At 42.0% G+C, this 25,829-nt stretch overlaps 2 protein-coding genes across 4 annotated transcripts in view; one reads left to right on the top strand and one right to left on the bottom strand.

Moving 5' to 3' along the window:
- The window catches only part of B3galnt2 (beta-1,3-N-acetylgalactosaminyltransferase 2), a 54,082-nt gene extending 51,198 nt beyond the window's left edge, over window positions 1–2,884 (top strand). Inside the window, exon 13 of the mRNA XM_071619840.1 lies at window positions 2,510–2,884. The gene's annotated coding sequence lies outside the window, so the exon portion shown is untranslated. The remainder of the gene's footprint in view (window positions 1–2,509) is intronic.
- Tbce (tubulin folding cofactor E) overlaps window positions 1–25,829 on the bottom strand; it is a 46,507-nt gene that overhangs the window by 4,504 nt on the left and 16,174 nt on the right. For all 3 annotated transcript variants that reach the window (XM_027948047.3, XM_027948049.3, XM_027948048.3), the window contains exons 3-14: window positions 25,460–25,544; window positions 16,025–16,210; window positions 13,932–14,020; window positions 9,925–10,024; window positions 8,334–8,436; window positions 7,008–7,084; window positions 5,055–5,150; window positions 4,475–4,539; window positions 4,117–4,181; window positions 3,603–3,755; window positions 2,695–2,848; window positions 390–458 (exon numbers count right to left, since the gene is read on the bottom strand). In XM_027948047.3, the coding sequence (XP_027803848.2) occupies window positions 390–458; window positions 2,695–2,848; window positions 3,603–3,755; window positions 4,117–4,181; window positions 4,475–4,539; window positions 5,055–5,150; window positions 7,008–7,084; window positions 8,334–8,436; window positions 9,925–10,024; window positions 13,932–14,020; window positions 16,025–16,210; window positions 25,460–25,544 (1,242 nt within the window). The remainder of the gene's footprint in view (window positions 1–389; window positions 459–2,694; window positions 2,849–3,602; window positions 3,756–4,116; window positions 4,182–4,474; window positions 4,540–5,054; window positions 5,151–7,007; window positions 7,085–8,333; window positions 8,437–9,924; window positions 10,025–13,931; window positions 14,021–16,024; window positions 16,211–25,459; window positions 25,545–25,829) is intronic.

Raw genomic sequence — 25,829 nt, 5'->3', positions numbered from 1 at the left:
CCATCCACTGCTTTGCCTTTTGCTTCAGCATTCCTTTCCTGACAACTGAGCTGGATTTTCAAGTGTAAAGAAAAATCAATGATTTCCAAATCCCTCCCACCTTTATAACACTATTAATGAGTTTAAAGCCCGGGAACTGTAGAAACATTGAAGGTTAGAATGTAGGGGGCTGGGTGTAGCTCAGCAGTGGAGGCTTGCCGAGCATGTGCAAGGCCTTGGGTTCCATCCCAGCAGGACACCACACCCCAAGGAATTTCGGTACAGAGAATTCCTTTAAAGCTCAAGGCATTTCACTCAGTTCTTCCTAAAAGAAATGCACATCCCTATCAGGCGTTTGCTATCCCTTCAGCCTAGAATATAAAGCTGTGTTGTGAATTTGGGATTCTTACTCAGTAGTTGGTTTTTCAGCATAAATGGTTGTTGTACTTTGAGTTCTCCGTCCTCAGGTGCACCATATTCTGTTTTAGAAGAAATCAAGAGGGACAAATGATGAGAGGTGCATGTCAATGGACCCCTTTCCTTCCCCAGGATAAACCTAGCAACCACAGTGTGCTAACCTGAACAGTTTGCTTTTATTCAGCCACTCTGATTTTTAGGAGATTGGATGCACACCTCCCAAGGCAGAAGCCTCCAGTGTGCATCACATCACTGTTCCTCAGGACCCACAGGGTCCTGGCTCCAACTATGAGTTAACCTGCTTTCAAACACTTCAAGTGGACATACAGTTTCAACTTTGGAAAATGTTTCCTTTCTGTAAGGTCTGGGAAAAACCTGGTACTATTTGGGACACAAGTCACAGGACACCTTCAAGTGTTAACATGGTATAAGGACAGACTGGGTACCCAGTGCCCGCACTGCAGACCAGCTCTTCTGCCTGAAATTGCTGTACAGCAGACCCCTAGTTTGTGGGGGACGTTTCAGGACCTCAGTGAGTGCCTGGCACTGCAAATAATGCCAAGCCTTATATCTGGAATATACACATCTATGATAAAGTTAGGCACAGTAGACCAATAATAGCTAGCAATTATAACAATAAACTAATAAAATTATGTAAATGTGCCTTTTCTTTCAAAATATTTTACTTTTACCTTTACACTTAAATGGAGCATTTTATAGCTTGTCTGTGGCTTATCCAAATTGTAAGCACCACTGCTTTTGTGCTTTGGGGGTCTTTTCAAGTAAAATAAGGATTACTTAAACACAAGCACTGTGACACTGCAACAAGTCTACAAGGACATAGTTGAGCGACTTTAAGGTGGGCAGCATATACAGTGTGGATGCTCTGTTCAAACGTATACCTGTCCTGGGGGGACAAGATAGGGAGTTCATCACGTTCCTCAGAATGGTATGCAATTTAGAACTAAGAATTTTTTATTTGTTATCTTTTTTTCTAATGAAAGTTGCAACTGCAAGCTGGGAACAGTGGCACATGCCTGTAATGTCAGTGACTCAGGAGGCTGAGCCAGGAGGATCAAGAGTTCAAAGCCAGCCTCAGCAACTTAGAAAGGTTCTAAGCAACTTAGCGAGAACCCATCTCTAATAAAATATAAAGGGGCTAGGGATGAAGCTCAGTGGTTAAGTGTCCTGGGTTTAATCCCTAGTACCCGCCCCCCCAAAAAAATAATTTGCAACTGCAGATAGGGGTAACTACTGTACTTCTCTCCTGCTCTGGGCCAACAGATGAGGGAATTCCTCTACACACCCCAGAGATCTGCTTTTCTCTCTTGGCATTCTGAGCAATGAAATAGTCAACATAGCTGCCATCTGTTTTAGAACCTTTCCCTCCTCACCCAAGTGATTGAGAGTGGCCAGGAAATTGGGCCAGCTAATGGAGTAATTTGAAAGCACTCCCCATAGGCAGGTTTTCTTCCTCTCAGATAAGGTTCCAGCCTGAAGCATTTATGCAGTGAGCTTCATCTTGAATTTGAAAATATATAAAAAGGAAATTCACATAAAAGTGAAATGTGGAATAATAATGAAGTTTTAAAAAAATTAAAAGTACATCAGGGACAAAGACTCACAAATTCTTAAGCTTGAAAGCCTGAGAAGCCAGGCTGAAGAATTTAAGGGACCACACATCAAATGCCAAACTTGGAACATGAGCAAGCCTGGGGACAGAAGAGCTGAGGAGAAACCAGGTGGTGTGAACTTCTGCATAAGTTAGAATTACCCCAGGGTGATAAAAAATACAAGTCCTTGGGCTGGGGCTGTAGCTCAGTGGCATAGCACTCGCCTAGCATGTGTGAGGCTCAGGGTTCGATCCTTAGTACCACATAAAAATGAAACAAAATAAAGCCATGCTGTCTATCTACAACCACAAAAACAATTTTAGTGGGGGGAAAAAAATAACCCAAGTCCTATGAGATGAATTGGAATGCTTCCCACCCCCGCCTGGAGTGGAGAGTGGTAACCACTCATGAAATTGACCATCTAGAGGGCACAGGCAAAGATGAGATGACTTACATTAAGGACTGCTTTGCCTTCCTCAAATGCAACTCTCCCCCTTCAGGAACCTCAGAATCTCCCAGCTCCTCCTGCCAAGAGACACTATGACACTGATTTACCTCTGTCTGCTCTCAACTTGCTGAAGTGGCCCCAGGAAAGTACCTATAACTCCAAGAGAAGGAGAAAAACAAAAACACACTGAACTGCCTGTGCTGCCCTGAGAAAGACCAGCAGGTCATGTGGACATACTGTGGCATAGGAGCTGGTATCTAGGATGGGCTGCAAGAAATTCTTCATTTGGTCTGTTTTTCTCTGGATCCTGATGTCCACCAGCCTTTTTCCACTCATTTCCAAAAACTTTTCGGTAATCAAGCTCAGCTCCTCGCCGTTCCTCTGGAAGAATCTATGTTGATGTGAAATAAAAACAAGTCTATGAAAACAGTCACTTGTGTTTTGTACCTTGCCCTTCCTCCACTGCCCAAGCACAGCATAATCAAATTTAGAGGGATGACATTGACAGAACTCAAGAGTTTGTTCAAAAAGATTTCCAGTTTTATCTTTTTCTTCATGAGAACATTGCCCACAGGCTGGCTGATGCTGGATGCCTGGGGTTCCCTCTCTGGGGAATGGCACAGTGTGGCCAGGCCTGGCCTTCCCACTTCTATGGGGAGAAGCGGCTGACAAGGAGAAGAGACATGTTCTGTGCTTTTGTCTTCGTTCTACCTAACTCTTCCAAAGAAACAGGAGGAAGTGCCCAGTACTCTTTGGAGTGTGCTCCTTTGCGTCTGCTCAAATGAAAATAAATCAGCAAGGGCAGTAGAGCGACAGATATTTCTGGCACTAAACTAAGTGTAATCCTCTTTCCTGAGGAGTCAGAAAAGAACCATTATTACTAAAATGGACAAAAGCAACCTACCACCCTTTGAAGGAAAGTTAAATTTCATACCCTTTCACAATATCCAAATATAATTTCTTTTTACAGTTTTTGGTAATTTACCTTCTAGTCTAAAAAATATCTAAAGCCAGGCTTGGCTGTGCATTATTGTCTCAGCTGAGGCTGAGGCAGCAGCACTTGAGCCCAGGACTTTGAGGCCAGCCTAGGCAGCATAGCAAGACACATCTCAAAAACAGAATCCTGTCATGATACCACTGCTCACCTCACATTTGTTCAGGGTCTTCAGCTGACCAATTTTGGCAATAATGAGCTGTCGAGTGGTCTGTGCTTCCTTGCTTCCTTCAGTCAGGGGGTTCCTTAGACAGGACAGAGCACGCAAGCTCTGTAATTTATTTAGCTCATTGATGAATGACCACTGAAACCCAACAAGAGGAAATAAAAGCAATGTTTCAGACTACTTTTTCAGATTTCGTGAACTAACAACAGAAAAGCAGAAGTCTCTGTTCTAACATGAGGCAGAGAAGCTTCACGCACAGAACACCCCATTAGGAAGACCACACTTTTCCATGACTGTGCCACCCGAAACCCTGGCAGCCTGCCCGGACATGCTACACCAAGCTCACTCTGAATATTTTTTACTTTGCATGAGGAGTTTCACTCTGAGGAGTTATTTCTCTTTTGATTTAAAAGGTTTTCAATAGAAGAAGGAACCTAGGAACTCCACAAGAGTGGGAATAGGCGATAATGCGCTGGGCGCACTGTGACGCAGCCCTTACTTGTGATATCCGATTGTCATTTACTACAAGGTACTGCAGGGACGGGAACATGGATGTTTTGCACCCTACAAAAAAGGAGAATTAAGTCACATGGTAGAAGTGAAAAGAAATGGCTAAAGAACAGGGGAAAGGAGGCCAGGTGTAGTGGACCATGCCTATAATCCCATCTTATCAGGAGGCTAAGGCAGGAGAATCGAAAGTTCAAGGCCAGCCTTGGTAGCTATAGCAAGACGCTGTCTCAAATTATAATCTTAAAAAGGGCTGGGGGTGTAGCTCAGTTGTAGAGTGCCTTTGGGTTAAACCCCCAGTAACATACAACAGATGGGGGGCAGGGAGGGCGGCTTTACTAATCTCATACCAATTCCAGCATCCGGAAAATGTATAGAAGAAATTCCAGTGTCAGAAAGGATTAGCTCTTCTAATCTGAAATTATAAATGTTAAAGTTGACTACACAGAACAATATAAATGCTATGGACTATCAACCAGTCTAAGTTTATAAATTCTTTTCTCTACCCTGGGTTTTCATTCCATGTAAAATGCTCAGAAATCCAATTAAAGGCATGCAGAAGGACTCTTAATGCTGTAGCCTAGTGATTCTACAGGCCTCTGTCATTCTGTGTCCCTACTGCTGTCTCTCTTGCTAAAAGAGTCTAAGAAATAGTCTCAATTCCCTAAGTTTAACAAAGTGCAGCCTCAGTATTATATCACCAAGGTCAAATTATCCATTCTTCAAATTATCTAGTACATGATCCACATTGTATGTGGTTCACAAGTAAATTCTCCAAATGAATTAAAATGAAAACTTCCTACAGGAAATAGCTCAATTTAAGAATCTTATCACTATCATATTTCTATTGAGAAAGGTAATAGCATATGAAAATTCATTCTATAAAAATTTACTAGGCCTACTGTAATAGCCATTTTAGGATCAAATTACCTGGGCAGATAGGCTATCAGGAACAGCTGGTTTTCATCAATTAATGGGTTAGAGGAAAGGTCTAACAGCTTGAGCGTCTGTAGAACATTACTGGGCCTGTATGGAAAACACCATCTTTTCAGCATGTGTTGCTGCCATGAGCATGTGGCCTTAGAATACCTGCATTTGGTATTAGGGACCACTGGGATGGAAACAAGTGGGTATGACCATGAAAAGGGAACCTGGGAGACCCTCATGGTGTGATTCAAATAATCCTGGCCAAATCAATATCAGCATCCTGCTTGTGACACTGTGCCACATATCTGCAAGTTTTTATCAGAGAGGAAACTGGATTATGAGGACAGGTAAATTCTGTAAATTATTTCTTATAAATGCAGAAAAACAGCTGCATTTAGCTGTATAATAAAACCATTCTGTACAATAAAATCTTACTAATTTGAATCCAAATTTGTCGAAAATTTTCCCACATGTGTTTATTTCACACAATTTAATGATGTAATAATGAGCAATTTAACCCATTATATCTAAACATCCCATTTATAAAACACCTAAAAAATAAATAACAAATTTGCCACTTACAGTAACTTTGAGATAAACATTTACATTTTTAGAATTGTACTCTTTTGAGGAAAATAATAGATGAATGATTAGTAAGAATATTTATTAAATTACTGACAAAATTATTAATAATAAGCTTTAGATTATGATTTCCAACCTATTTTAATGTACCTGTGTCAATTTCATTGAAAAAGACAAAAACTGATACCCTGAGTTCAATCCCTGGTACCAAAAAAAAAAGAAAGAAAGAAATAGACACAGGGCTGGGGATGTGGCTCAAGCGGTAATGCGCTCGCCTGGCATGCGCGGGGCGCTGGGTTCGATCCTCAGCACCACATAAGACGTTGTGTCCACTGAAAACTAAAAAATAAATATTAAAAAATTCTCTCTTAAAAAAAAAAAGAAATAGATACAACTGAAAACTCGAGACTGAGTGTGTTGATAAGGAGAGGCAACAATACATATTTATTTAAAAGAACACACTTTTTGGGGCTGGGATTGTAGTTCAGCGGTAGAGCACTTGCCTAGCACATGTGAGGCATTGGGTTTGATCCTCAGCACCACATAAAAATAAATAAATAAATAAAGGTATATGTGGATCTACATTAAAAATATATTAATAATATATATATTTTTTAAAAAAGGCTAGGCGTGGTAACCTGTAATCCCAGCTACTCAGGGGGCAGAGGCAAGAGGGTCATGAGTTCAAAGCCAGCCTCAGCAATTTAGCAAGGTGCTGAGCAACTCAGTGAGACCCTGTCTCTAAATAAAATACAAAATTGGGCTGGGGATATGGCTCAGTAATCAACTGCCCTTAAGTTCAATCCCTGGTACAAAAAAACAAAAAAACATTCACTATTCAGCAATCTCAGCAACTCAGGAGGCTTAAGCAGGAGAATAGCAAGTTTGGGCCAGCCTGCGAAATTTAGACACTGTCTCAAAATAAAAAATAGGAAGGTCTTGGGATGTAGCTCAGTGGTAGTTGCATTTGGCTGTCTCCAGTATCTCCAACATAAATAAATAAATCTATTATTTAAACCTTAGCAAAGAAATGGGAGAAAGTGCCCAGCATATCCTATAGAACTGCTATTGAGAAACAGCAAGCTGAACATATTTATGCAAAAGTATAAGTATTTAATTCAGGGTGTCACCCTCATGAGTTTCCCTCAATTCAACTGACTTTCTAATTGGTGAAGGCAATAAATAATCAGTATTTAATAAAAAAAATTTTTTAAGGCAAAACAGATTTATTGAAGGTGAGGATAAGGTACAGCAGAGTAGGCTGAGTCCCAGAGGCTCAAGGCCAGTTTGTTTCAAATTCTTATCCGTAAATCCTCCTAACCATCTCGCTCAGGGTGACTAAATGGCACAGGCTGAGTTAGAGCCACCTAATACCTTTCGGAAATGAAGATGTTGTTGTAGTCCAGATACAGCTCCTCAAGGACTGGCCACCCGGGGGCACACTGCAGCACCTGGAAGGGAAATCTGTTCAGGGCTAAATGGCCTCTGCTGGTACTACTTCCCGTAGGCTCACTGCCACAGTTCCACAGCAATTCCATGCAGTTGCTGTTTTAGAAACACTGCCTCAAACACTTCTCACCAGCTGCATGTGGTCCGGGTGGGGTAGCAAATTAAAATGTTGATGGGCTGCACTGTAACATGCTGGAGCATTTTGAACCCAGCTGGTGGGCGTCAGTAGCTGGCTTAGGAAAGGTGCTCAGAAAGTGGAGCTGGAGATGGTGACTAAGCACCATCTACCAGAGTCTGATTAGCCTAAGGCGCACAGTGGTGCTGAGCACCCTTCCTCAGTTCCAGATGTCAGTCTGGTGTGTAAAGGATGCACCACTCAGACAATGTGTCTCAACATTTCTAAGCATCCTTCCTGTCCCGAGGCTAAATCTATACCTGGTCCTATACCTGGTCGATATCTATCTTATCCCAAGAAGGAGTGTGGGAGTGGAGTGCAGGGTTGGGGCCAGGTCAAGGGTGATGGGACCCCACTGAGCCACCTCTGTGGCACTCTATAGACAAAGGACACAGCTGAGCATTTCTGTGCTTGCTTTGATGGTAGAATATTTTGGGTGTGGAAGCAGAGAAACCATGACTGAAGACGGTACCAGATGCGAGTGCCAAATGCTGCTGTGCCAAGGACCCCAGAGTCCACTTCTGAGTCTGGCTGTCTATGAGGAGCAGTGGTGTGAGGAGCTGGACTTTCTACAAGGAAATCATGAGGTCTCTGCTCGTGAGACCTCTATCTCAAACCCCATATCAAAAAATAAAAGAAAGTTGGGCTGGGGATGTAGCTCAAGTGGTAGCGCGCTCGCCTGGCATGCGTGCGGCCCGGGTTCAATCCTCAGCACCACATACAAAACAAAGATGTTGTGTCCGCCAAAAACTAAAGAATAAATATTAAAATTCTCTCTCTCTCTCTCTCAGAAAGAAAGAAAGAAAGCAAGCTCAGCACATATTTATTGTATATTACTATGGAGTCCCAGTGTTTATCAGGCCACCAGCCAGAGCGAATCCAAATGGGCTGAGGGAGAAGGACCAAGGAAGAACATGGATTCCTAAATATAAAATTCTGATTTTCTAACTCCTGTTATGCAGTATAAAGAATCCCATTACTTGGATAATTAAAGCCACATTTGTGCTTTAATTCCCTATAAAGCAAACATTTCCAACTGCTTATTACTATGTAATAAACCAAAGAAACATAATTACCTCAGCCCACGTAATTCCTGTTTGATTGAGAACTAATACCTTCAATGTAGAAAACGTTCCAGTTAGCACCGGTGAGCCAGAGGGAAACTGCAGCTTGTTTTCACTGTGTAGAAAGAGAAGATATGGTGTACTTTATTGCTTGTACAACTGAACCAATGAAGATAGCAATGATCTGGGATTTAACCTGAGAGGTTTGGTTTGTTTCAACCCCAAATTAAATGCTATTAAAAACAGTGAGTGAGCCACCGCTACCTAATCTTAATATTTACCACATACAACTTTTTAGTACCTAATGTGCAAAAGTGTTTCCACAGGGTTAGGCATAGGTGTGAGGCTGCAGGTGCCTAGAAGCCTGAGGTGCAGGCATCTCTAAGGTGAGATTCCAGACTCACAGGATGAGTCTCTGGATGTTGCAAAGGGCAATCATGTTATCAAAAGTGTTACTGATCTCATGCTAGAACATGAACTAGAATTCTGCTTCTCTAAACATGGAGTCTGCCCCTGTGCTGTTAGGATGGATAAGATAAACTGCCCTTTCACATCTTTCTCTGAAGACAAAGTCTCATCTTGGAAAGTAGTCGGCCTCGACAGTCACTTTCAGATCTTAGTTCAGTCAAGAGTGGATTACACCTGTAATCCCAGTAAATTGGGAGGCTGAGGCAGGAGGATCACGAAAGTCAGCCTCAGCAACTGAGCAGGCCCTAAGGAACTCAGTGAGACCCTGAGCTGGGGCTCAGTGGTTAAGTGTCCCTGGGTTCAATCCCCAGCAGCTCCCCCTCCCCAAAAAGAGAATGAAAAGTGAAGAACAGGGTATGATGTCACATGCCCATAATCCCAGAGACTTGGGAAGTTTGTAATCCTATGATTGCAAGTTTGGGGCCAGCCTTGAAACTTAGAAACTGTCTCAAAACAAAAAGAGCTGAGAATGTAGCTCACTGGTTGAGCATGTCTCTATCATGTGCAAGGCCCTGGGGTTTGACCCCTAGCACTGCAAAATCAAACAAACAAAAAGGAATAAAAGAGGAGGCCTGGCTGAATCCTTGGAAAGTTAGGTTCTGAGATTAAAAATTATAAACTATTCAGAAAGGACTACAAAATTGTGACATTAATAGTTATAAAATAATGAAAACTTTTTAACAAAACTGAATTAAACAGTATCCCAATGAAATCACTATTCCTAATAACACTAAAAACATCCATATGAAAAAGCACTTTTAATAATATCACCTATCTTCTCCTCCCCAGCTAAATATCACCTCCCTCAATGTTCCACATTTCATTGTCATACTTACAAGACATCTGAAGATCTTCCATTTTAATGTTAACCTATCTCACTCCCCCTCTCGATAAAAGAGTCAAACACATTTCTTATTAATGAATCACCTTATTGGACCCTCTAAAAGACTATACTAATCAATGTGCCCTTAAAGAATAATTTAATTTTAGGGAATTTAAATAAGCCCAAATTTGTCCACAACCTAATAATATCTACTGGGTGGCAGCCTTACCATCTTATTCCCAGAAATACTAAGAGGGCGAAGGACACAGGAGTTTTATGGTTCTCAACAATAAGGTAACTAGGAGTTCATACCTGAGATCAAGAACCACCAGGTTTTTGAGTTGATCAGCAATACGAATCACTTCATCCCATGATGACAACAGGTTTTTTGACACATCTACTCTTGTAATATCTAAAAGCACATGTTAAGAAACAATAGTTTCAAAAGACTCATGGAAGACATAAAAATATTTACCTCTTTATTCTGGAGCACAGGCTCTTTAACTTTTCACCTTATACTCACTGTTCTACTTGAAATTTTTTTATGTGTGAACACAGCATAATGCTTTTCAACCTTTTAAATTATCCATTGTCAATTCAAAACTAAAAAGCTCATTGTCATATACTTGAAATAAACATCTACAATCTTATGAATAAGAACCAAGTATCATAATTAAACTATTATCCAACAAAAAAGAGGAGGAAACGACAGAGATGGTAACTGATTCATTAAGCACCAAGCTGAACCCGAGGCCTGGCCCTCAGAACTGCATTGTAGCTGTAGGCTTCACCATTCTCACAGTTCTCCTGCATCCTCCTATATCCGTGTTACTGTGACCCACAGGAATCTCCAAACACATGGCATCATCTGGAGGCTGGGGGGGCGGGGGCAGGGGTTAGTTTGAACACAAGTTCAAAAGTATCAAGAATGATTTGGGAATTCAGAGGGTCTCTAGTACCCTGGAAATAGTGACACCCACTGTCACTGGTACCGGGATTCAGAGAAGAGTAAGCTAGCAGGACAAGTAGCTCTGAGCAAGCACCAGAGCTGACGGGCAAGCATGATTGCTAACCAGAGATGGTCACTATGCCCTAAGAGAGCCCTGGCTCCAAGAATTCCAGTGAGGGAAAGGACTGCCAGCTGAAAGAGCTGGACCTTACCCTAGATTCTGACATGGGTAACCATTACTCGGTTCGCTCATCTACCTTACAAGTAATTACTGAGGGCCAGGAGGACAGCAGTGGGCAAAGAAACATCTGGGTGGGGGGAGAGTCAGGTGATAAACATGTGTCTTCACGGTGTGTTCAAGACGAAACAGGGCACATGGGAAGGCAAGGATGGTAGTTTATATACTGTGCAGGGAAGACCACCACCTCTTATAAGAGGGCATTTGAGCAGAGACCTGGAGCAACTGGGGAAACAATACCTTGAAGAAGCACAGCAAGAACAGAGGAATGACAAGAGCAAAGGTCTCTGGTTAGGATGGGTTCAGCCTATGACAGGGACAGCCAGTTTCAACATGCTAGGAGTAGAGAGGGCTGGGGTTCTGAAAAAGAGGTCTCAAAGGGGCTAAGGATGTGGCTCAGTGGTAAAATGCTTGCTTTACATGCATGAGGTCCTGGGTTCAATCCCCAGTGTCACAAAAAAAGAGGTTGCAAAAGTCTCTAGGTGCCAGACTAGTTCACAAAGGGCCCTCCCTAGGGGCTATGTTAAAGTCTTTGCCAGCCTCTGCCTAAAATGAGAATTGAGTTTGGAGTAGTGTGATGGGATCTGACCTGGGTCTTTAAAAAGTGACTCCTGCACACACCTGTAATCCCAGCAACATGGGGGCTGAGGCAGGAGGAGGACTGCAAGCTGGAGGTCAGCCTGACAACTTAGCAAGACCCTATCTCAAAATAAGGATTGGAGATGTAGCTCAGTGGCAAAGTGCCCCTGGGTTCAATCCTAATGCTGCAAAAAAAAAAAGAGCTGAGAACACTAGGGACAGGATGCTCCCCTCACAATTAGGCACTACTGAGTAGCACACTGCTTTGGAGCACACAGGCCCAGGTCTCCCTGGTGTCAAACAGGGAAAGAGCAAGGAAAGGCCAGGCCTTCGGCTATGAGAGTTTCTGCCCCAAAGAAACAAGGACCACCCCGAAGTGAAAGCTTGTAGCCACACTGCATGGAATGCCAAACCAGTAAACATTCTAGTACCCAAGGGATACCCCACCACCTGGCAACACAATGGCCCCTCAGCTCCGACAGATGTGAGCTGTCCCTGCTGCTGTTCCAAAGGCTCCTCTCAGGCTGCCCCAAGGTACTGACAGCCACTGCATCCTGGAGGATAGTGGTATCCACCTAGGACCGATGTGCAGGGTGCTTCTCATTGCCTCGCAGTCCTAAACTTGGGCCATCCCCGCTAACCAGGGAAACAGGCTGCTTAGAAAGAGATTAAGGCCATGGCTCCTGAAGTCCACCATGTAGGCTGGGGCGCTGGGGCGCTGGGGCTGTGCATATTTCTACTGGGCAGTACACAGCACGTGGAATGGCTCTTCTCCAATCAAGGCTGAACACTGCAAAGGTACTTCCTGCAGTGCTCCTTCTCTCTCTCTCTCTCTCCCTCTCCCTTCCCTCCCCCCCCCCCCCACACACATGGTGTTCAAGGATCTCTGTTGCTAACAGTTCCTGCTCCTGCACACAGATTCTCTTCCCCAAGTTCAGAGCCAGCTGGTGAGGCAGGAGGTGGCTGATCTCTTCCCCTGGAAGAGCACTCGGAGTTGACATGCTCAGGTCTATAGCCTTTCCGCTGCCTGTCCAGTGAACGACCTCAAAGGCAGATCAACCCAGCCAGGCACAGTGGTACACGCCTGTAATCCCAGCAGTTCGGGAGGCTGAGACAGGAGAATCCAGAGTTCAAAGCCAGTCTCAGCAAAAGCAAGGTGCTGAGCAATTCAGTGAGACCCAATCTCTAAATAAAACACAAAATAGGGCTGTGGGTGTGGCTCTGTGGTCAACTGCCTCTGAATGCAGTCCTCAGTACCAGGAAAAAAAGAGAGATCAACCCAAAGGAGGATGGCTGCATTCCACACAACAGCAATACTTCAATGTCATCAGGAGCTCAAGAACTAGACAGTGATCACTTCTGCAAAGACCAATCACAGTGTGATTAACTCTTGGAACCTCTTTGAGTGTTGGGGGTCTCTTTCCCTGGGAAAGAGCAATGTAAAGAAGCAATATGCTGATTCTCCAGTATGCTGCTAACATCTCTCTTCAGCCAAACAGCCTATTGACCAGATGTTCTCTTGTACACTGAAAGAGTCTTGGACCACCTGGTTCCTGATGTTCTGAAATCATTTAGGAGTGGGGCAGGCAGAAGCCAGATGCTACAGACGTTCTGTAGCATTTTGCTCCTTACCAGTCGCTCCTCCACGTCCAACTTACACACAAAGTGACCATATTTGTGCAGCACACTGGAATCAGAGAGGGCTACTCATGACAGCAATGACCAGCCTAGATGTTACAGCATCCCCAGGTCCCAAGAGACCACCAGGGGAGTGTTTAGGGGAGGAGTTCCGCTTAACTCCTGAAGTCACACCGTCAGGAGAGAGCTTGCTAAGGAGAACTCCTTTATGTGAGATCTTTATTGCAAACCAAAGTAATTAATCATAAATTGCTACATTTTACATAAATTATTATGTAGCATTCAGGCTGATTTAGAGAACTGGGAGAAAACTTGAAGGTCAATTTGACTTGCCATTTGACTTACCTTGTCCTAGTTATGGGCATAAAAGGAATACATGGTAAAAACACAATGAGAGAAGGCAGAGAAGAGGTAATGACTAATTGGACTGCAGTCAGCAGCCTGAAAGCAGAACAGCACTTCTTTGCCTCATGAAAGGACATCACTACAGGGCAGTTAAGCTGGGGCACTGGCCTCGAAGCACCCTCAAAGCCACTGGTTCCCTTTCTATGTCACTGCTCTCCAGGCACTCCAGTCTTTCTCCACACTTGCAAGACAGGTGCCAAAGCCCTGGGCATACCACCTGCACTCAGGTGTGAGGGAGGTACAGGCAATGGGTAAGTGTGTCCCCTTGCAAAGAGCCCCATCTAGAAACTTCTACCTTACATCTTACTGGCCAGAGTGAGTCACATTGCCACACCTGCAAGCAAGAGTCAAAGAAGCTAATTTATCTGGGTACCAACTGCCCCAAGAAAAACAGTTGCTGACGGGAAGGAAATTTGGGAGAATGGACATGGAGTATGCAACTAGCGATGTCTGGCACAATTATCAAATCCAAAGTCAGGTTCAGGAATAAGCAATCCATGAAAAGGATACTAGGACATGTTCTGGCAATTCCTCCTTTTTCACCAGCACAACTTACTGCACAGTTCCTTAGAGAAATCTCTTGCAAGTTGTTCAGATGACTGCATGAGAAACATATAAGAGTTCATATGTACACACAAGCACATAGGCTATCTAATAGCCCTTTAGAAAAAACACGCATTTCAGATATAAAAAGAAACCAACATCCACAACCTAAAATGAAGCAGCATTACAGAGAAGAGCGAAAAGAAAGTCTACCAACACCACTCAGGCTTCCTGGCCCTGGTCTCCCTCTCCATGCACCCCCATGCCTCCCCACCCCAGGAGAACCACACTCCACATCTGGAGAGAAACTATTCCCAAGCAGACCATATTTCCACTACACACACAAAACGATTAAAGCATTTTTGCATATTATGAAACTTGATACGAATAACGTTCTCCTATATTAAAAGGTGCAATGAAGTAAACGCCAAAGCCATTTCTAATTACTACCGTCTTCTGACCATAACACTTACGTATTTAAATTTCTCTATAATTACCCTAAAAAATATTTTTGCTAGTTTTAAATACCCTTTCAATTTTCATTAACATGTAAACAGATTTTATGACAATCAAGACATATATGGGCTGGGGATGTGGCTCAAGCGGTAGCGCACTCGCCTGGCATGCGTGCAGCCTGGGTTCGATCCTCAGCACCACATACAAACAAAGACGTTGTATCCGCCGAAAACTAGAAAATAAATATTAAAAAAATTCTCTCTCTTTAAAAAAAAAAAAAAAAGAGAGATATCATCTTTATCAAACATTTTTCTATAAATACTTTTGAACACTGCCACAGAATCATCACATTAATCACTACAATGATCAAGTGTGAGCCAGGCAGGGTAAGAGCACACCTGTAATTCCAGTGACTCAGCAGGCTGAGGCGGGAGGATCTGAAGTTTAAGGCCAACCTCAGCAACTTAGAATGACTGTCGCAAACTGGGCGCAGTAATTACAGCACCTTGGGAGGCTGGGGCAGGAGGATCACAAGTTCAAAGCCAGCCTCAGCAAAAAGCAAGGCGCTAAGGAGACACCATCTCTAAATAAAATACAAAAAAGGGCTGGGTATGTAGTGCCCCTGAGTTCAGTCCCAGTAGCTCCCTCTCCTGCCACCCCCCAAAAGACTGTCTCAAAATAAGAAAAAAGGGCCTGGGTGGCTCAGTGATAGAGCAACCCTGGGTTCCATCCCCAATACTGCTAGAGATTAAAAAAAAAAAAAAAAAAAAAAAAAAAAATATATATATACACACACACACACACACACACACACACACACACACACACACACCAGGGTTGCCGTGTTGATGCCTGGTTCAGTCAGTCATCAGGGCATTACTGTCCCTTCCCTGAGTAGCCTGCCAGGTTCTGGTGCAATGGTACTGAGTCTGTGTAAACATCAGCTGCCACTCTCTAATTCCAAATCCATCACTACAAGCAGTACACCCCTCTGCACAGGGTTACCATGCACAGTTTCAGAGAAAAGAGAATGCGCTGGCACAGCAGCTGTAAAAGACATTACTTAGTGTCCTCCCAGACTGAGGCACTTCTCAGGAGCAAATTCCTTAAAGTATACACCCCCAAATTCTTATTCAGCGGGTTGGGATGAGACCCAGGATTATGCAGGTCCCAAAGCTCCTAAGGTTAAATGTGCAGAAGAGAAAACCAACCTTACAGGTGGTACCTGTTCTCTCTACCACACAGTGGCAAGTCGCTTTGTGTCCATACCTAACCTGTCATAAGCTGAACCATGAATTGGAAAAGGGCTGAAATATCAGCCTCAGTTATAGAATAGTCCACAGTGATGATATGGTGAAAATATTAATAATGGGCAAATTAGTGTTTCGATGCCAATCCAGAAAAATACAACCCTGTGCTAAATAAGGATGTTAATTTCCTGGAACACTGAATCCTCAGATTCCTCAGATTTCAGTGTGCTGTTTCCGCAGAAAGGATAGTCCAGTTTGAAAGAGTCAGGAGTGTCCACAGGCAGTTGGGCAATTTTGACCCGGAAGTTGGAAAAAAATGCCAAACTTAGCTTTACCACTATCAGCTCCACTTACCTCTGCTGTTTGATCACAGAGTCAAAACCAATGGTCTCCACAGGTTTCTTCCCAATTGTAATAATTTGCTCTTTCCCATGGTCGTCTGGTCCATCTTCTAATGCATAGCGGTTCTTAACTGCAGTAAGAAAGTCCACTCCAAAATTTACCTTATTTGGACGAATAAAGGATCCTCCCGTTGGGTGCCTGGAAAATGGAAGAAATGGAACATAAAAATTTCATCTCCCAATAAAGGCCATAACAATGTTCTTAAGGTTTTCAAAACTGTCTACATGCTGAAAAATCAAAACCAGCACACAATAAAAACAATAAGGAAAAATGTATAACCAGTATGACACAAAGGATACACAAGCATATAAAATCCCTGTAGAGAAACCCACAAGAAAGATGGAATAGACAACTAACATGAGAGGGAACAAAATTAGACTCACAGGGCAAAGCTTGACTTTGCTAATGACAAGAAATACAAATTAAATGAAACTTTTCTGGCATAAAATGAAGAAAAATTATAAAACCTCAAAGACTACAAGTTGGGTAGGTCTATGATTATATGCTTGCATTCCTTGGAATTTGTTAGCGAGCAATAATTTAGAAACAAAACAAAATTGCATTTGCAAATATTTTGTGTAATATTATTTATTTATAATTGAGGAATGCTGGAAGCCATAAAAATGACCAACTAGATAGTGACTATTAAGTAAACCAGAAAGATGTAGTCATTAAAAAGTGTAATACTTGAGGGTTGGGGCTGTGGCTCAGTGGCAGAGCACTTGCCTAGCATGAGAGAGGCCCTGGGTTTAATCCTCAGCACCACAGATACATAAATAAAGGTACTGTGTTCATCTACAACTAAAAAATAAAAGTGTAATACTTGAAAGTTGTAAAATATTGAGATTTTTGAAAAACTGAACAAATTGTTCATGAAACAATGACAGGAATCACTTCTAAATACAAATAAAAATAAAGGAATTAAAATGTAGATGGTAGGATTATGTTCAAAATCCTTTACATGATCACTTATATATTTTTAAAATGCAGATAAATGGGAAGAATTCTACAAAACTACAGATTACCATACTTTTTATTCAGGTTTCATAGCAATTTTTAATAGTAATTCCTGGCAGAATTTCATCATCCCAGAACCAACACAACATCACTGCTACTATCCTAAAGCAAGCAGGCTAGCCCACATTTAAAGGGAGGGTGTGAGCTGCTGTGACCAGAAAGTGAACTGTGGCAAAGCATCTCTTCAGCTGGCTCCCAGGCCATATGCCTTTGGCAATGGGATTCTGCCAACTGTTCCCATCAACAAGTGGAGCCTCTCTCTCTCCTCCTCTTGCACTAGATTCAATCAGTAACTAACTTCTTAAGGGCTAAGCCTTAAGAAGGCTTGATGTTTCCTGCTTTGCCTACCTGGAGGCAAACAGCACAGACAGTAAAGCTGCTCAGTCAATGAGGAAAGTTCATGGGGGAGAGAGACTGAGCCTATTCACAGGAGACCCAGAGCCCCTCAGTCAGCAACAATACTAGACCCCAGTCGTGTCAGGCCACCCAAGGGACACACTGCAGCCAACACAACTACAGCAAAGAAAAGTATCTCCCAAGTGCTATCCAGCTCCCAGCACAGAACAGCCACTGTGAGCCACCAGAACAGTGGTGGGTCATAGCTAATTGAAACAAGCTTGGAAGAAGAGGGGAGGTGTATTTTCAATAATCTCTAATCAAAATTCAGTATTTCTGGGCTGGGGCTTTAGCTTAGTGGCAGAGCACTTGCCTCATATGTGTGAGGCACTGGGTTTGATCCTCAGTACCACCTAAAAATAAATAAATAAAAGCATTGTATCCATCTACAATTAAAAAATATTTTTTTAAAATTCAGTTATTTCCTTTTAATCATAAATCCCAGGCAACAAATCAAGTAATGTCCACAACTTTATGGCATCAACAGAAAGAGATATTTTCACATCATGTTATACTTCTTGAAGATATATTTAAAAAAAAGAAAAGCTTATTTCTATCACTACTTCAAAATTTAGTAGTTACTAGATATACTAGTAGATCTTATTACTTAATGTTATTGAATGAAGAAATATAGCTGGGTACGGTAATGCACACCTAGAATCCGAGTGATTTGGGAGGCTGAGGCAGGAAGAGTACAAGTTTGAGGCCATCCCCAGCAATTTAGCAAGACCCTGTTTCAAATAAAAAATAAAAAGGGGTGAGCACTTACCTAGCATGTGTAAAGCACTGGGTTCAATCCTTAGCACCACATAAAAATAAGTAAGTAAAATAAAGGTATTGTCTCCATCTATAACTAAAAATTAAAAAATAAAAAGATCCGGGGGTATGGCAATGGTTAAATGCCCCTGGGTTAAATCCCCAGTACGCTCCCCCCACCCAAAAAAAAAAAAAAAAAAAAAAAAAAGCAGGAGGAGGGAGAGAGAGAGAGAGAGAAATATACATTATTATACTCATTAAATAGTGTTTTTTCCCTTTGGCAGTACTGGGGATTGAACTCAAGGCTTAAACAGGTAAGCACTCTATCACTAAGCTACATAGCGACATCCCTATCCTTTTTTATTTGGAACTAAATTCTAAGTTGCCCAGGCTGGCTTCCAGCTTGCAGTTCTCCTGCCTCAGCCTCCCAAGTAGCTGGATTCCAGGCACGCACCAACTTCTCTGGCTTTAAAACTACCTTGATCACTACATTTCAGTATAACAAATTTTCTTTGTAATGCAATATATTTTTTCATACTTTAAAAAATATTTTCTTTTTTTTTTTATTTTTTAATTTTTTATTGTGGGTTGTTCAAAACATTACAAATTTCTTGACATATCATATTCCACACTTTGATTCAAGTGGGTTATGAACTCCCACCTTCACCCCATACACAGATTGCAGAATCACATCAGTTACACATCCATTGATTTACAAATTGCCATACTAGTGTCTGTTGTGCTCTGCTGCCTTTCCCATCCTCCACCCTCCACCCTCCCCACCTCTCCCCTCCCCTCCTCTCTCTCTACCTCCTCCACTGTATAACCCTGAGGGTCTCCTTCCATTTCCATGCAATTTCCCTTCTCTCTCCCTTTCCCTCCCACCTCTCATCCCTGTTAAATGTTAATCTTCTTCTCCTGCTCTTTGTCCCTACTCTGTTCTTAGTTACTCTCCTTATATCAAAGAAGACATTTGGCATTTGTTTTTTAGGGATTGGCTAGCTTCACTTAGCATAATCTGCTCTAATGCCATCCATTTCCCTGTAAATTCTATGATTTTGTCATTTTTTAATGCAGAGTAATACTCCATTGTGTATAAATGCCACATTTTTTTTATCCATTCGTCTATTGAAGGGCATCTAGGTTGGTTCCACAGTCTTGCTATTGTGAATTGTGCTGCTATGAACATCGATGTAGCAGTGTCCCTGTAGCATGCTCTTTTTGGGTCTTTAGGGAATAGACCAAGAAGGGGAATAGCTGGGTCAAATGGTGGCTCCATTCCCAGCTTTCCAAGAAATCTCCATACTGCTTAAAAAATATTTTCTAACTGGTGCCAAAATCATTCATAGAACAACAACAACAACAAAAAAAAAACTAGAGTATATTCCATAAAGAAGTAGAAGCTGAGTTTGGCCTTGAAGGATGAAAGATAAATAAGAGTTTGGCTTTTTTTTTTTTTTTTAGAAAAGCTTTCACACGACAGTGGCACAAATCTATAATCCCTGAGGAGGTTGAGGCAGGAGGTTCACAAGTTTGTGGACATTATCAGCAACAAGGAGGCCCTGTCTCAAAATAAAAAATAAAAAGGAGGCTGGGGCTGGGGCTCAGTGGTAGAACACTTGCCTAACATGTGTGAGGCACTGGGTTTGACTCTTAGCACTGCATATAAATAAATGAATAAAATAAAGGTCCATCAACAAGTAAAATTTTTTTTAATTTAATTTAAAAAAATTTTTAAATAAAAAGGGCTGATGATATAGGTCAGTGGCTAAGCAACCTGGGTTCATTGCCCAGTAGCACACATACACACACCAAAAGAGCACTAGTTTTTTTTTCTTTTTTTTGTCCTAATATAGGCATCAGGCAGAATTTGACATGTAAAAACCTATAAAAATAAAGTACTGGTATCAGAAACAATAAAGGTTACTTTTCAAAGATGTGATTTAAATAAACTACAAGAACTCACAGTAAAAATACTAGTACATTTATCTGGGTGGGGTGGCGCATGTAATCCCACCAATTTGGGAGGCTGAGGCAGGAGGATCTGCAAGCTTGAGGCCAGCCCAGGCAACATGGTGTGACCCCATCTCAAAAAAAAAAAAAAGAGGAACTGGAGATATAGCTCAATGTAAAGTGGACTTGGGTTCAATCCCAGGCACCAAAAAACAAAACAAAAAACACCCCAAAGCCTCACAAATCTAGTATATTTATAAGAATACAGATTACAAATCCCACAGTTTATGGAATTCCAGTGGCAGAGTTAGAGCGTGGTTCTTATACAGATGGCAGTTTATATTTTTGTCCTACATTTACACTTCTTAAAACAGTGGCAATGAAGAGTCAAAAAAAATCTTCAGGGCTGGGGCTGTTGCTCAGTGGCAGAGTGCTTGCCTAGTATGCGTGAGGCACTGGGTTCGATCCTTAGCACCACATAAAAATTAACAAAATAAAGGCATTCTGTCCATCTACAAGGAGAAGGAGAAGGAGAAGGAGAGCTCTTTATTACTGTTAAGTCTGTGGGTGGCCAGGTGAAAGAGTTAGGAACAGTGTTAGGAGGCGCAAAGCAGATGCTAGGCCCTTTACAGACTAAAGGCCAATACTGAAGATTAATCTTTGATTTTTTCCCCCCAGTTTTGGGGAATGAACCCAGAGACACTCTACTACAGAGTTATATCCCCAGACCTTTTTATTTTGTATTTTCAGACAGGGTCTCTCTGAGTTGCCCAGGCTGGCCCTGAACTTGTGATCCTCTTGCCTCTTAGCCGCCACAGCAGCTGGATTACTACATGTTTACACCACTATACCAGACAAATAGCAATCTTTTATGGAACATACCCAGCAGGTTTCTTAAAAAAACAAAACAGCTCAGTAAACAATGAAAAATGCAAGCTGGGCACGAGTCTATCAACAAAAACAAATCTCCCCAAAAAAACAAACAAAAACTGTAATGATTTATACAGTCTCTACTGAAATTCTAGATTGACATTTACATGCTCACTGGAACACTGAAATTCTGAACTCTTGTCTAAAAAGAAAAGTCCTGGTAGAGATAGAAATAAAGAAGGAGGATCCAAACATGTTTATCTTATAAGCACTTGGCTTGTTCAAGTTTCTTCCTCTTTTTACAACAACAGCTCCTAACTGTGGCCTTCATGGAAATGGCAGGTGCTCAAGAAATTCAAAGAGTCTCAATCTGCCTTATTTCCCCAGTAGGGCTCCCATATCAAATTCAGGAAGTCCAGTTAAATTTGAATTTCAGTCAGACAGCAAATTGTTTTAGTATACATCTGAAATCCAAGTTTCACTGTGCATCTGGGAGTTTCATTTGCTGAATCTGACAGCAACTCAAAGGTGAAAGTCCCCAACAGATTTCTAAACTCCCAGAATAAGTTCTTTCTTGTTGGGCTTTGGGTGCAGGATGCTGGAAAAGACTGGATCTCTGGTGAGTGTCTAATCAATGCTGTTGGTCTTTCTGAAAATGTCATTTGTCCCAGGCATGTTCAGCCTTTCTAGCAAATGTGTGTTAACTGACATCCATGGGGAAAGAACTCTTGGCTTTCCTGCACTCCCCGCGCTGCACTATGTACTCCCCTTAGTACTACATCCCAAGGAGCTGACCTGGCGAGTGAGGGAAGCAGCATGGCCCATAAGCATCTAACTGTAGGCTGCTTTGAATAACAATCATGACTCTGTCCATACTAGAGAGCAGCTTTCAAAAACAAAGCAGATCTACTTTTGCCTTTTGGTCAGGTGTACCCTGCCTGCAAACTAATGCCACTGTTAATGGCTCTTAACACTCTTCTAACATCATACCAGAATACTTCACGCTGGTCCATTAGTGCTCATCCAAGAGCCTCAAAACACTTCACCACAACCTGTGACTCATACAAGATGAAGAAATCAAGGGCTTTGCCTCCTGAGGTACCCAGTATGTGGACATGGTCTGAAACAGTATGTTCTCTCTGATGCTAGGGACTAAAGTTAGATTCTCCTTTTGAGTGCTCAGAAATCACATTTTAGAATTTAATTCTCACCAGAAAAGAGAAATCACACTACTGCTTGGAAATAGAACCTTTGAAGTAAAAGCCGAGTGGGTGAAATACTGACCTACACACACAGTTCTGCTTAGAGCAGTCTGCAGCTTAGATTGAAAGGAGAAAACTGGGAAAAACTCTGCCGTCTAGCAACAAGGCCAACTATCAGGTGCGAACCTCTCATGTCCCCAAAAGACAGAGGTGGAGAGCAGGAGCACCTGGGAGATGTTGATACTGGTTCACAGCCATGAATTTTGGGTAAATCTGTAAGAGGCAGAAGATGCAAACTAACTTCCGTAAAATCCATTAGGGCCATGGCTGCACTGCTACATGCCATCAGTCACTTGATATTCAGACACTGAAGAGATGAGACCTTAGCTATGACAGTTCTCACTTACCTTTTGCTCATTTAAAACAGTGACACCACAATTTTGCCACCTGAACTGGCTAAAATAGCAACTAAACATTAAAAATGAAGTTTACAGTAGCAAAACACTTTTTTAATACTCATTGTTATTATGACAGTTCAAGTAAAATTTGAAATATAAAAGACTCCAAAGAAAATTTTTCATTTTTTGGAATTATAGATTGAACCAAGGGGCACTTTACTACCAAGCTCCATCTGCAATCTTTTTTATTTATTTTGAGACAGAGCCTCTCTAAATTGCTGAGGTTGGTCTCAAACTTGTGGATCCTCCAGCAAAGTATAGGACATATTAAGATATCTGCACTAGCTTAATGACAACTATGAGGGGTGAACTCTGTTTTGCCGATTGGAAGATTCCAAGATCCTGACAAAGTTTTCACTAGTTGAAGTCAGGTTATAATTAAAAGAAACATTAAGCAGAAGGATGAAAAGTAACATTAAGCAGAAGGATGAACAACGTAAGGACAAGTTATATTCTTGTACTCTAGACCAGTGGTTTTCCACATTTACCCCTATGGTCCCTTTTATACTGCCTCAAATCCTTTTTTTTTTTTTTTTTTAAATATTGTTTAGTTATCAATGGACCTTTTTATTTTATTTATTTATATGCGGTGCTGAAAATCAAATCCAGTGCCTCACATATGCTAGGTAAGCACTCTACCACTGAGCCACAACCCCAGCCCTGTACTGCCTCAAATCTTGACACGAAATTCATAGATAACTTTACCTATATAGGACATTTTTCAGCCAATAAAATGCCCATTTCAATGAAATGAAAGAAAAATAACTAGTAAGGTAAAATGCATATCAGTATGAGAAGGTGAGCAGACATGGGTGAGGTAAGAACATGGCTGTGGCAGGGGTAAGTACTAATACTGAGTCCAGACCCCTGTCTCAAGGCTCCCTCAGTGCTTCAGCGTCAATCCTACATGCACCAGGGCCTCAAACAACTCTGGATTTTTCTGCTCAGTGACCAAGACTTTGACACTATGGCTGTATCCAGAGACCACCAGAGACCATGTAGCCAACGATCATTCGGACAAGCTTTTGGAAAATGGAACTGGGCTGGGGCAGACTCAAAATGCACAGTCCCTCACAGGGTCTGGGAGGCCTTGGTCCTGGCTGAGATATCTCTATTTCCACACCTGGCTAAACACACACACTGTTATCTTAATCCTCTGCTGACTGTAGCCTTGGAAAAACACCTGGCTTATCGAATCTGACTTTCTAAGTTAGGAAATGGTGAACCAGAAAGCATTTGCTATCTAATTCTGGTCTTCATCTCAGATGAAGTCTGGCCTCGCTCCGGGTCAGGAAGATGAAAAAGCAGTCAAGAGGCTTCCAATTCCTAGGCCAGCGTTTTGCTCACTGCACATGCTTCAGGAAAATGGGTTGATAGTAAGAGATCCTTGTAGGACACTGAGAGTCAGGAAAACAAATGACAGAAGTGTAGAAGATGGCCCTGTCTGAAAGCCACCATGCTCAGAGCTTCAAGGAATTTCTCCAACATCAGGCAGTTAAGCATGTTAGTAGACACATGAAATCATACGTGACTCACTTTAGATAGAAACTTTAAATGCTGCCTCATCATTCCACTACTTGGATACTCTGGATTTTATAAAATCAATTTCTTCTTACTGAATATTCAGGCTAATTCTCACCTCCATTATTCACTTAATGAGTGTAAATTACTGCATCATTGAGATTTACAGTCACCCAATTAAAAAGAAAAAGTCAAAAAAGCACAAAAGGCTGAGCATGGTGGCACACGCCTATAACCCCAATGACTTGAGAGGCTGGGGCAGGAGGATCACAAGTTTGAAGCCAGCCTCAGCAACTTAGCAAAGCCCTAAGCAACTTAGCAAGACTCTTCTCAAAATAAAAAATAAAAAGGGCCAGGACATGGCTCAGTGGTTAAGTGCCCCTGGGTTCAATCCCTAGTTACCCGTAGCCACCCCAAAAAAGAAAGGAAAAAAAAGGCTTCGGATCTGATTCTGTGTATATAGCTCAGTGGTAGACTAGTTGCCAAGTAAATACAATTTGTAATGTGTGAGGCCCCTGGGTTCAATCCCATTACCACACACACACAAACACACATAGGCAAAAAAAAAAAAAAAAAGTCTGGGTATGGTAGTATACACCTATAATCCCAGGAAGCTGAGGCAGGAGGATGGCAAGTTTGAGGCCAGGCTACACAACTTACCAAGACCCTTTCTTGAAAAAATAAAAAGAGTTGGAGATGTAGCTCAGTGGCAGCGCACCCCTGAGTTTAATCCCCAGTACCACAAAACAGAAAGAAAAAAAAGGAAAGGAAAAAGACAAAGCAATCCCACAGGGAAAGTTAAGAGTCAGAATTTAAGCTGGGTACAGTGGCACACACCTGTAATTTCAGTGACTTAGGAGACTGAGGGAAGAGGATCACAAGTTTGAGACCAACCAGCCTCAGCAATTTAGAGAGACCTTGTCTCAAAATACATTCATACATAAATAAAAAGGGTTGAGAATGTAGCTCATGGATAGGGTACCCCTAGGTTCAATCCCTAGTACAAAAATAAAGTGTCGATTTAAAAGAGGGAAAAACTCTACAAAGAGCATGATTAAGTCACAAATCAAAGAGGTGTCTTTTCAGAATATTTCCCAAATTGTACCTATAACCACCCCATGAACCAAACTATGCTGTTGCTTCTCCATCCTTCCCATTCAATGCTTCAACAGGATCCTGACCAAATGACCAAGCCAACTGAGAAGGAAAGTTACCTGCATTTAAAGTACACAATCCCTTCATGGCTCCCATCATGCTTTCCTCTCTCTGGATTGTCCCACTCCACTCCTAACCAGAGTCCTAAGCAGAACAAGAAAAAACAAATGAGTAACAAAGGATGACAGAGGGATGCTCCACTTTCCTGCAAGTAAATAAAATTTGTAATGGAAATCACATCCCACAGACAACACTGGGGGAGGAAGAATGGGAATAGACAACTTAACCTTCTGCTCAGAACTTCAATCAAAACAGCTAAGTGCAGTGACACATGCCTGTAATCCTAGCAGCCTGGGAGGCTGAGGTAGGAGATCACAAGTTCAAAGCCAGCTTCAGCAATTTGGCAAGACTCTGTCTCAAAATACAAAA

Source organism: Marmota flaviventris, chromosome 12, assembly GCF_047511675.1.
Source record: "Marmota flaviventris isolate mMarFla1 chromosome 12, mMarFla1.hap1, whole genome shotgun sequence".
Taxonomy (NCBI): domain Eukaryota; kingdom Metazoa; phylum Chordata; class Mammalia; order Rodentia; family Sciuridae; genus Marmota; species Marmota flaviventris.
This window is presented reverse-complemented; position numbering and strand designations above follow the sequence as displayed.